General features: G+C 46.7%; 1 protein-coding gene across 1 annotated transcript; it reads left to right on the forward strand.

Moving 5' to 3' along the window:
- Positions 1 to 511: 511 nt before the first annotated feature.
- On the forward strand, positions 512 to 1096 carry LOC136543836 (uncharacterized mitochondrial protein AtMg00810-like). The gene has a single exon (XM_066536177.1). It carries the CDS (start codon positions 512 to 514, stop codon positions 1094 to 1096), a length of 585 nt encoding a protein of 194 aa, XP_066392274.1.
- The last annotated feature ends 10425 nt before the right edge of the window (positions 1097 to 11521 follow it).

The following is an 11521-nucleotide window of genomic DNA, read 5'->3' on the forward strand; positions in this document are numbered from 1 at the left end:
CGAGGACGCGCGTTGGCGAAAGGCTATGGTGGAGGAGATGACGTCCATTGAAGAGAACAAGACATGGGCGCTGGTCGATCTCCCGCCTGGTCACCGCCCAATCGGCCTCAAATGGGTGTACAAGCTAAAGCGTGATGAGCACGGTGTCGTCATCAAGCACAAGGCATGGATTGTCGCCAAGGGGTACATTCAGCAGCCGAGGATTGACTATGATGAGGTGTTCGCTCCTGTTGCACGGATGGAGTCCGTGCGGATGCTACTTGCAGTTGCTGCTCAATGGCGCTGGCTTGTCCATCACATGGACGTGAAGTCAGCATTCTTGAACGATGAGCTGAAGGAAGAGGTATACGTCCGGTAGCTGCCGGGGTTTGTTGCAGTAGGACATGAAGGCAAGGTCTTGAGGTTGAAGAAGGCTCTGTACGGGCTTCGCCAAGCACCGAGGGCGTGGAACGCAAAGCTAGACTGCAGCCTATGCGAGCTAGGGTTCACTAGATGCACCAGTGAGCATGGCATGTACACCAAAGCCACGCTGACTTCACGAGTGGTGGTGGGTGTCTACGTTGATGACCTGATGATCACTGGAGCAAGGCCAGCGGATATGGATGCATTCAAGGAGCAGATGTCGCGTCTGTTCCGGATGAGCGACCTTGGGCTTCTCTCGTTCTACCTCAGGCTAGAGGTCAAGCAAGGTGAGGACGCCATCAAGCTTGGGCAAGCTGCATATGCTCGAAAGCTGGTGGACAAGGCGGGGATGGGGGCGTGCAACCCCTATCACGCACTGATGGAGGTTCGGTTGAAGCTCTCGGCAAAGAGCTCAACACCGGAGGTCGATGCGACGATGTATAGGAGCCTAGTGGGGAGTCTGTGCTATCTGGTACATACAAGGCCCAACATCACATGCGCGGTTGGCTACGTGAGCCGCTTCATGGAGAAGCCACATCAGGAGCATTTGGTCACCGTCAAGCACATTTTGCGCTACATCGCCAGCATAGTCGACTATGACATCATCTACTCCAAGTGTTGCGACATCGATAACAAGGTGATGGGATACTCGCTGATAGGGTACAGCGACAACGACTTGGGGGGACATCGATGAGAGGAGAAGCACGGGTGGCGTCATCTTCTTCCTCGGAGACATGCCTGTGTCTTGGCAATCTCAGAAGCAGAAGATGGTGGCCCTATCGACGTGCGAAGCTGAGTACATGGCGGGCGCTGCAGGAGCATGTCAGGCCGTGTGGCTCGTGCGGTTGCTAAGAGACATCACCGACATCAAAGCCCAGCCGCCGCTACTAAAGATGGACAATCAGTCCGCTATTGTGCTGAGCAGAAATCCTGTTTTACACGACAGAAGTAAGCACATTGACACCAAATATCATTTCATTCATGAATGTGTGGAGAATGGGAAGATCTGCGTCGATCACGTGAGCACCGAGGAGCAGCTCGCGGATGTTCTGACGAAGTCACTTGGGCGCGCGCGATTCAGTGAACTTCGGTCGAAGATTGGCGTTGTCAGTTTGAGGTAAACCGAGTCAGTCTTAGGGGGAGATTGTTGCATAATCCAGACTCTGTTAGTCTCCTTAGTTATCTGGTGTTTTGTTAGTTAGAATAAGTGGGTCTGATCATAATCGGTCATGGCGCGTTTGTAGCCGCTAGACGCATGCAGAGTTCACGTGGTGGTGCTATGTTTCTTTCGTTTCGTAGTGGTGACTGCGCCCTACATGAGCTCGTCGTGGGATGGCGCGGACCGATAGGAGATCGTGTGGTGCGTAGGTTTAGCGGGCATGGTGGCTTTAGCCGTGTAATAGAGTCTGTATATATTGAGTCAATATAGTCCAAAAAAGGCTGCAGTTCTAGGTGGCACTAAAAAACACCATGCTCCTCTGTGTCGCGTTGTGTGCGTGTGTCCGTTTGATTTCTGTTCAGGGCGTCGTTCTCGGCTCCGGCGAAGGACGCCGGCGAGAAGGGGACCACACAGTCGTGTGATGGATGCTGCTGCTGCTACTACTAAGCCGAGTAGATGTTGCTACGGTAGCTATGTGCAGAGATCCTACTATCATCATTTCAACCCATACATCCTATAGTAATTGCTGAAGAGTGTCGTCATCATCACATATGGAAATGAAGAATAAACAAATGTCACGTTAAGATCCTCTTGTAAATTAGTGAGCGGACATAATATTGCGTACGCAATCCCATGCGGTCTACGCGGCGTGCTTCATTTGTAAACTTGTGCTAAGACGCTTGATTTTGTGTTCGATCTGACCTATTGATCAAGCGTCCTACTGTTTCACAAGTACTACCGAGATCCATCCATGGATGTCTACTGCTGTCACAGTTCGTAGGCCACCTGGGAGAACGATAATACTTCTGTCACTGGCCGCTCCGCTGACCGCTTTGGTCATCCACTTGACCGCTTTTGGTCATCCACTCGGCCAATCACCCACTCCCCGCCCCCCCCCCCCAATTCCACCTCGCGTGCTCCTCCAAAAAAACTGCTCGGTTCACTCCGCTGGCCACGGCAGCTAACCCTGCACGCGTCGCATTTGCCAAGCCGCCTCACGCCGCCACCGCGGGGCCCATCTTGGGCGCGCCGCGTGCGCCCAGCAGCCTCACGCCGCCACCGCAGGCCCCATCTTGCGCCTGGCTGTGAACTCCGCCATCCCCCGCCGCGCACCCATCCTGCGCCACCCCACTCCTGCTCCGCCTCCGCGTGCCATCCACTCCATCTCCGGCCAACCATCCCCTCAACCTCCAAGCACCCCACTCCGCTTCGGCGCAGCCATCCATCGCGGCCAACCACCGCCATGCGCTCAATCCACACTCAACCATCGTGGCCATGATGTGCACCGTCATGACCACCCCAGTACCACCGGGAGAAGGTTGTAGCAGGCCACGCCATCGTCTCCCATGGTGTCAGATGAAGACACCAAGGCAGAGTGGACCTATATTACAAATGCATCTTTCAAGAGTTTTAGACGTTTCAGAAAGTATGTTGCATTCCTTTATCTTGATATTGCAAAAGTAGATTGGGAGATGTTGCACATGTTGCAAGTATTTTAGGGGCACATTGCAAGCATTTGCTCAAAAGGTTTTACCTATTTCTAGACTTATGTTGCAATCGTTCTGATCTAGATGTTTCATATGCTCATATAAATGTTGCAATAATATGTTCTAAATGTTTTGGCTATTTCAGTCTTATGTTGCAGCAAGTTGTTCCATGTTGCGAGGTTTTTATTCGAGTGTTTTTATGTTGTTCGGCTAGGGACGATGTAATAGAACCGACCAATTATACGAAATTAAGTAAGAAAATCACCCGCCAGAGCAGACGATTTAGCAAACTTAAGCCCGTATAACCCGGTAGTCCGTGAAATCACGAAGGATTTCAAACCAACGCACATACCAGTCAAGATCGTAATAAGTTTAGCGGTCACCATCACATATTACATAAAAGTTCGCATCATAGGTACATCAGAGTTTAAACATAGTTATTACAAACCGAGTTCAAATAGAAGTAGCGGAAGCCATTTGTTCAAAACCACACACACTCACATGGAGTTCAAGTACAGTGCCAGCTGATGATCGTCTCCAACAAAAGCATTAGATGAGACATAAGGAATGACCATGCCCATGGTCCTAAGTATCACCCATCGTAGGATAAAGGCAGTTGATATAGTAGCCGTAATACATCTGCCCATCTGCAACAAGTGGGAACAAAACCCTAAGTACAAGAAGGTACTCAGCTAGACTTACCCGACATAACCAAAAATAAAGTGACACCAAGGATTATGAAGGGCTTTATAGTAGGGTAGCTGACTCAATTGCAAAAAGGCATTTTTAGCATTTCAAGAACATTTCCAAAAGCATTATTGTCAAGTTAATTATTATTAACCTGTCGACTATATTTGCATCTATACTAGAGAAAGCATGTGATTAAGCAAATAATGATAACCAATGATCATTAACAACTTCCATAATGTCATATCCATTATAACTGTCCAAGTGTTCCATCAACATTAATACGATGAAGTAACTCAAGTCAAGTGTTCACTATCCAGTGAACGATGGCGATTCGAATCGATTATTAACCAGCTGGTAATTTATTCCTTACACAAACCTCACTCACCCGCTAAAGTGAGGTATCGGTCACCGAGTCAACTATCCAGGAAAAATAATCTCGAGTTTGCCAGGAACCACATGTACCCGGGGGCCGACCGACTGCCTTTCGGTCTTATCATCGCGCCCCCGTGTCCTACCACACCTGCTCTGGTACAGTATGCTGCGGGCAATCCACTCGGCTCGAATAATCTTCCAGCTTCGCGGTCGAAAGGTACATTATTCGGCCAACTAAATGTAAGGCATGCGTTCAACATGACCCAAGGCCCAACAACGGTCGGTCCTTAATCGACACAGACGGAAAGCACTACAGTCCAAAACCCTATAAGTCTCCATCCGGTCTCAACTTCAAATTAACACTTAGTTATACCATGACTACATAGTTATCCGAGCAGATCCAGGTAACCACCTATAGCTCACAGGTGATAGGAAATCACCCGACTTCTACCGGTCTAAGCCAGCTAAGCATTGACTCGACTGCGGATACCAGGGTAACAAGGATATAGTATAACAAAGGTAGATAAGGTATAATGTAGCAATGGTTGCAAATAACTCCTGAACATAATGCATCAATTAAAGTAAAGCATTAATTAATAATCGCAAACCGGGGAGAAAAATGCTCTGGGACTTGCCTCTCTTGAAGGAGCTCGGGCGGTGATTGGGGCACTCCGGAAGTTCCTCAACATCCGCCTCGTCTGCTTCGGTCACTTCTTGCGGCTGCACCTCGAGCTGCTCCTCGGGCTCCTTGGGTATGACGATGGGCTCTCGGTTTATGATCCTGTATGATGCAGGTGCGTAAGTGCTTATGCAAAAGGTGCATCAGATGAAATGAACACAATGAATATGCTTGCATGCAAGGTAGATGAGCATGATTCGCTTCAATGCGGAGAGTATAATACAAATCTCATACAAGGTAGTCAACATCATCCAAGAACATGTACTACAAGCACATATCATCTACTGCATTCTCTTCTACTACTAATATGCTAAATCAACACATCTCATTAAATACTTCAAAGATACACCAAAGCTTCACTAATTTCTTAATCATGCATAAAGCAACATTTGATTAAACCCTAATTAATAATAGGTTTGAATAGCAACATCTATTTTTATAGCATAGAAAAATCTTAGAAAATTACCATAACACAGTACTACCCTAAGTAGTCTACCATCAAATTTTTATGGCATTTGGATAAGTGGAATAGCCTACACAAAAATGACAAACTTGGAGCTAAATATGAGCATGAAAATACTTTGTATTTTGAAAAGTGTCAAACAACAGATTTAGTATTTTTCCCATGATCTTCATAGCATACAATCACTGTACAAAAAGTTTCACCTACATGTATTATTCATATTTTTAGCCCTAGCAATTTTACAAGAAATCAGCAATTAATACACATAATGTACCTAGCCATATTTTTCCACATAACATGCATGACATATATTTTTCACAGAAAGTACATCTCAAGAATAGATCAACCAAATTGGAATCAAAATTTTCTGATACATATAGGATTTACTAAACATTTCACAAGATATCAGCAATATCAAGAATTAAATAAAGCCCTACATTAAAGTATCTCAAAAATGACATGCAATATTTTTATCATGTAGATCTAGTGACAAGGAACACAACAAAATTTGTTTCATCAATTTTGGAGCAATATAACTCGAGATATACATTTTACAAGCTTTTTAAATCAATTTTTGAAATCATTTTCTTTAAAACTAAAATTCTACCGACCCAAAACTGCTAGGTGCACCCGGTGCAGCGCACCCAGAGGTGCTGCCAGGCAGGACCCATGGCCAATCTGGGCCCATGCATCAGCCAGAGTCGAGCAGGGGCCGTCGCTGACCGACCGGCTTTCACCGCCGGTGAGGTCATCACCAGGGGCTCCCCGCAACGAGGCGGACCCGGTGCGCCAAGAACGAGCACTGGAGGAGCTCGGAAGGGAGCTCGACGACGCGCATAGCGGAGCGGTGGCGCAGCTCATCGGCGGTATGCCTACTCCGACCACAGTAGGGCACGGGGAGGCGCGCATGAGATTCGCAAGGGCAAGGCGGTGCTCACGCGCGCGAAAGGAAGGAGAGAGGTGGAGCGGAGAGGAGGTGTCCATGGGAGCGGAGCTCTCCGGTGAGCTCGGCCGTGCTCCGGCAAGCGATTCTCGAGGAAGGGGAGCTTACCACGGTAAAGCGACGTGAGCCCGAGGTGCGCGAGGTGGAGGCGGTGCTCAGGGCAAGATGGAGCTAGCCCTGGCGAACGGGAGCGGCCGGAACGGCCAACGCCGACGATGGCTCTTGTGCGGGCGGTGGCGGGTGCGTGCACTGCTGCTGCTTGTGCTGGCTAAAGAGAGGAATCAAATGAGATGGAGGAGGGGGTGGCAGACATGGCGCGGTGGGTGTAGGCGCGACAAGAGAGGCGCGGGGCAGGCCAGCGGTGCCGCGCGGCGAACTCGCCGGCGCATGGCGACCACGCGGCGTGCGCGCTCTGGCGCTGGTCGGGCGCGGCGCGCGGGAGCAGGAGCGCGGCGCGGAGGTAGGCCGGGCCGGCCTGCGCGGCTGGGCCGAAAGCGAGGCGCGAGGCCCACTAAGGTGAAATGATATTTTTCAAATTATTTTCTATTCCTATTTCATTCAATGCCAATTTTGAGCAATTTCAAAGCAGTTTCAAACTTTGGCCCAAAAATAAAAGTTGCTCAAAAATTTATTCTCTACAACTTTGCTTTAGGGACCAACTAAAAATTTTGCATAGATTTTGAATTGGGAAGTAAAAGCTAAATAGGGAGGATTTTTGACCATTTTCAATAAAATTTTCAAAAGCATATTTTGTCAAAAGTTTGAATACAAACTTTGCTCCAAAAATTGTGCTAAATAATTCTAGATGATTTAAAATTATAGCCAAACATGTTTTATTAGCCTAGCAAGCATAATTAGGGCAAAAATAACTCTAAACAAGTGTATGCAACATTCATGTTTCACGAGCATGTTTCATATGTTTCAAAGCATTGTTTCAGTTATTATTTACATGATTAGGCATGTATGATTAGGATGCTTGATGATGCATAATAAGCATGATTTGTAGTTCCTAAATGCTTGCATAACACCGGGGTGTTACAGACGAGCTAGGGGCCGACGGACGGGGGATGGTGTGGTCGAGGGGGGATGTGCTGGGGAGTGCTTGTCGCACGTGTGGGGCGGTGCGAAGGCGGAGCGGCGGGCTGTGGGCATGTAGCGCACCGAAGGGCTAGCAGACTGGGGCGCTAGGGGCTAGTGGACGAGGGTGCTGCGTCGAGGGGGCGTGCTCGGGGCATGCTCATCTACACGTGGGCAGGGGCGAAGGAGGATGCGGGTGGGCTGAGCAGACATTCGGACACGCACGGCGCGCTGGACGTCCGAGCGCTAGACATTGACCTAAGAGAATGTTAGTGGTTTGGGATGTGATGGGATGCCATGATTTCTAGCCTGCTCCCTGCAGCTTATCGGGCCAATGTTTTGTTGAGGGAATATATTTCTATTGTTTTTATGGTTTGTGCGATTCAGTCTAATGGATAGATGGAGATGCAACACCCACGATACTGTTCTGGTTTCACATGTTGGCATCAAGCCCTCTTCGGTTTTACAAGTTGGAGTCATGTATGGAACACACGACTCACATGACTACAACTTGTATTACCCAATCTTCATAATGAAGCCTAAGTAAACTTGATAACTATCATTGCATGATTTGATAGAGGTAGCGTACCACGAGATCTTGCACCCGCGGTGAACTGCCGAGACATCCACCCTTCCATACACTGACAAACCAGTCCATGCAATCATGCCATATAGACATGAAGACACAAACTAGAGACATCCACCCTTCCATGCACCGACAAACCAGTCCATGCAATCATGCCATATAAATATGAAGGCACGAACTAGATGAATCGAAGTTCGGTGTTCTACAACCCCCTCAGCAGTCAAAAGAATGAAAGCTGCAAAGCACTCATGCCTTACCAAAGACTCCAAATATTCTCTCCATGAGAGGAGAACACACACGACGTGGTTGAATTTTCAATAAAAAAGGCTCTCTTACATTGAAGGAGTACACCAGTATTTATACAATGATGAAAAGTACATGAAGAGTTGACACTTAATCTGGGTGCTAACCACCATACCAAAGGTCCTCTTTATTTTTGGCTAACTAAAGTGGAAACTCAAGTAATCTCTTTGATTCTCGCGGAACTACTGGAGTGCATGTGCACCTTCCACTAAAACAATCATAACTCTTAACTCAGAAGTCCAAATGTTGCACCGTTTGTCACATGTGAAACTAGACTTCAATATCTTTCTGTTGATACAGAATAAGGGTGCTAAAACGTGACCTAGTGTTGCAGGTATATTTGTAAGAAACTGTCGAAACATAGTTGAGGTTGAGTTATCATCCTTGTCCGCATCACCTTCATCTAGAGGTGGAATATCCAATCAACCGATCTAAATGTGGAAGGACATGGGAGAGGTGGAATATCCAATCAGCCGATCTGAAGGTGGAAGGACGTGGGAGAGAAAGAAAAAAAGGTGGGAGTATCCAATCAACTAACCTCCATCTATAGGTGAAATATCCAATTAACTGATCTAAAGGTGGAAGAACGTGGGAGAGAAAGAAGAAAAGTCAGGATTCCCAACGCAATGTATAAGAGAGACAAAAAAAGTGGTTGAGGTGATTTAAAAATGAGAGAACTATTTATTTGGTACCAGAACAAAATCAGTCTTTCTTCTTGACACTTAAAATTTCAGACTTTATTATTTAACACCGAGTTGAAATTTTCTTCCCTAGACGACACTGCCGTCCATTTGGTCTAGTAATAGTGTGGCTGGCAAAATGGCATGTATGCCCTTATTTGTAGTAGAAGTATGTGGTGCCAAATAGTAAAAGAATAAATGAACAGATTGTCGAATAAGGAAATCATAGATATCACAAATGTACTTGTGTGCTAAAACATGTGATTTTGATAATTGAAGACCACAAATAAATAATCAATAAATTTCAAAGAGCAGGTACACATTAGTTTCATGCACAAGCTTCACAAATCTCATCACATTATCAGTATGCTAAAAGCACAAAAAAGAGAGAGGAACCACACATTGCACACTTCACACTAGCTTAACAAATCCATACAATAGGTCCACATATGCATACATTGGAGATCTTCATACATTACTAGGTTCATAAACACATGAAGGCTCATAGCATGAGTTTAAGTTCATATTGCACAACAGCAGGTTCATACACACATCAGTTGCGCTATAGTTCATAGAGCACGTGCCTTCACTACTAGAAATCCTTTCATCTATGATGATTTCGGAATGACGATAATAGTTTTGGTCATGGAATAAGGTTCATTAGTGACGAAATTACATAGATGGTCATAGATGATTGGTTTGGCTGTCAACCCCTTTGTTTAACTGTGATGAATTTGAAAGAATCATCATACAAGTGTTCTGTGATTCGTCATAGAAGTGAAAGAGAATAGTTTCACCGTTCAGGTCCCACCTGTCAGATAATTATTTCGTCATAAAAGTAGAATTTATAAAAAAATTGGTGGTGCCTTAGAATTGAAACCACCACCTCTTCTCTCAGAGCCAAGTTGGCTTACCATCAGAACAAGACTTTGGTCATGTTTAGAGATTGGAAGTTTTTTTCTTATTCGATTATTGAATCAATCATAAACCCAACCCAACCAAACCCAACCCAATCCAATCCACCCAGATCTAAATTGAATCGGGCAGGGGGCGGGAGGAGGTGCTTCGGCGGCGGGTAGCTGCTGCGGCGCGGTGCGCTTCTCCAGCGGCGGGTAGCTGCTGCGGAACGGCGTGCTTCTCCGGTGAGCAGCTCTGGCGGCGGGTAGCTACTGCGGCGCGGCGTGCTTCTCCGGTGGGCAGCTTCGGCGGTGGGTAGCTGCTGCGGCTTCTCTGCTCCGGCGGCGGGCAGCTCTGGTGGCGGGTAGCTCCGGCGGCGGGCTTCTAACGGCGGGCAGCTGCTGCAGCGCGCTTCTCCGACGGGCAGCTCCGGCGGCGGGCAGCTGCTGCGGCTTCTCTGCTCCGGCGGCATGCTTCTCCAGCGGGAAGCTCCGGCGGCGGGCAGCTGCTGCGGCTTCTCTGCTCCGTGTTCAACCTGCTGCTACTTCAGCTACTTAGAGGTACTATCATCTTTCATTGCCTGCAATTCATAGCATTTCATAGCTGTTTAGACATGGCTTATTAGAGGTAATTGTTGTTACATTGATTAGATGGACAGGACATGGATTCGTGCTACTCGGTTCAGTGATAAGTTCATAGACGGCGTTGATCAATTTATGTCATATGTTCGGGATAGATTCAATGCAGATGATGTTATACTTTGCCCCTGTCACCATTGTCTGAATTAGTCTTCACTGAGTCAGAAAGATGTGCATAACCATGTGTACCTCTATGGATGGTCAGCTACATATACTCGGTGGGTACACCATGGAGAAGCTTTTGATGCTGAGATTATTGAAATTGCAGAGGATGCAGATGAGCCTGATCATCTAGGTGATGTGGTCAATGAGGATGAGGCTGATAATGAAGATGATCTGGGTACTGTAGAGATGCTTGCAGACTTGTACATAGCTGTAGAAGAAGATGGAGAACAGCCTATGTTTGTGAAAGTTCTTGAAGATGCAAAACGTGCTCTTTGCCCAGGTTCTGTTCATTCTAGGTTCTCTTTTCTAGTTAGATTGCTACACATCAAGTCCTTCTACAGGATTAGCAACACAGCAATCAGTGTTATATTGAAGTTATTGGCAAGGTCATTCTCTAATAGTTGTCTTCCAGATTCATATGACAAAGCAAAGACATATCTCAAAGAATTGGGCCTTGGATATGAGTTAATCCATGTTTGTGACAACAATTGTGTGTTGTTTCGGAAGAATCTTGCCAAAGCGGACATTTGCCCAAAATGCAAGGAATCTAGGTGGGTAGATGCTGATGGTGCCAAACAGGTTCCAAAAAAGGTTTTGAGATACTTTCCTCTTATACCTAGGCTAAAGAGGATGTTTGCAAACAAAGCAACATCTGAAGGAGACCCGGTGGCACAAGGAGAAGAGGGTGGCTATGGAAAATGAAATGACCCATCCAGCCGATGGTGAAGCCTAGAAAGACTTTGATGATATGTATCCTAGCTTCGCTGAAGATGCAAGAAACCTAAGGCTTAGTTTAGCTACAGATGGCTTCAATCCATTCGGGAACATGAACACAAGTTACAGCATGTGGCCTGTACTTGTAAAGGTGTACAATCTACCTCCATGGTCATGCACTGATGCATCCAACTGCATCATGGCATTACTCATCCCAGGACCAAATTCTCTAGGCAAGGACTTTGACGTATTCTTAGAACCTCTCA

This window comes from Miscanthus floridulus, chromosome 3 (assembly GCF_019320115.1).
Source record: "Miscanthus floridulus cultivar M001 chromosome 3, ASM1932011v1, whole genome shotgun sequence".
Classification (NCBI taxonomy): Eukaryota; Viridiplantae; Streptophyta; class Magnoliopsida; order Poales; family Poaceae; genus Miscanthus; species Miscanthus floridulus.

Bases quoted from the DNA above. Each gene is read 5' to 3' on its own strand.
- LOC136543836 (XM_066536177.1), top strand. From the start codon at position 512: ATGTACACCAAAGCCACGCTGACTTCACGAGTGGTGGTGGGTGTCTAC.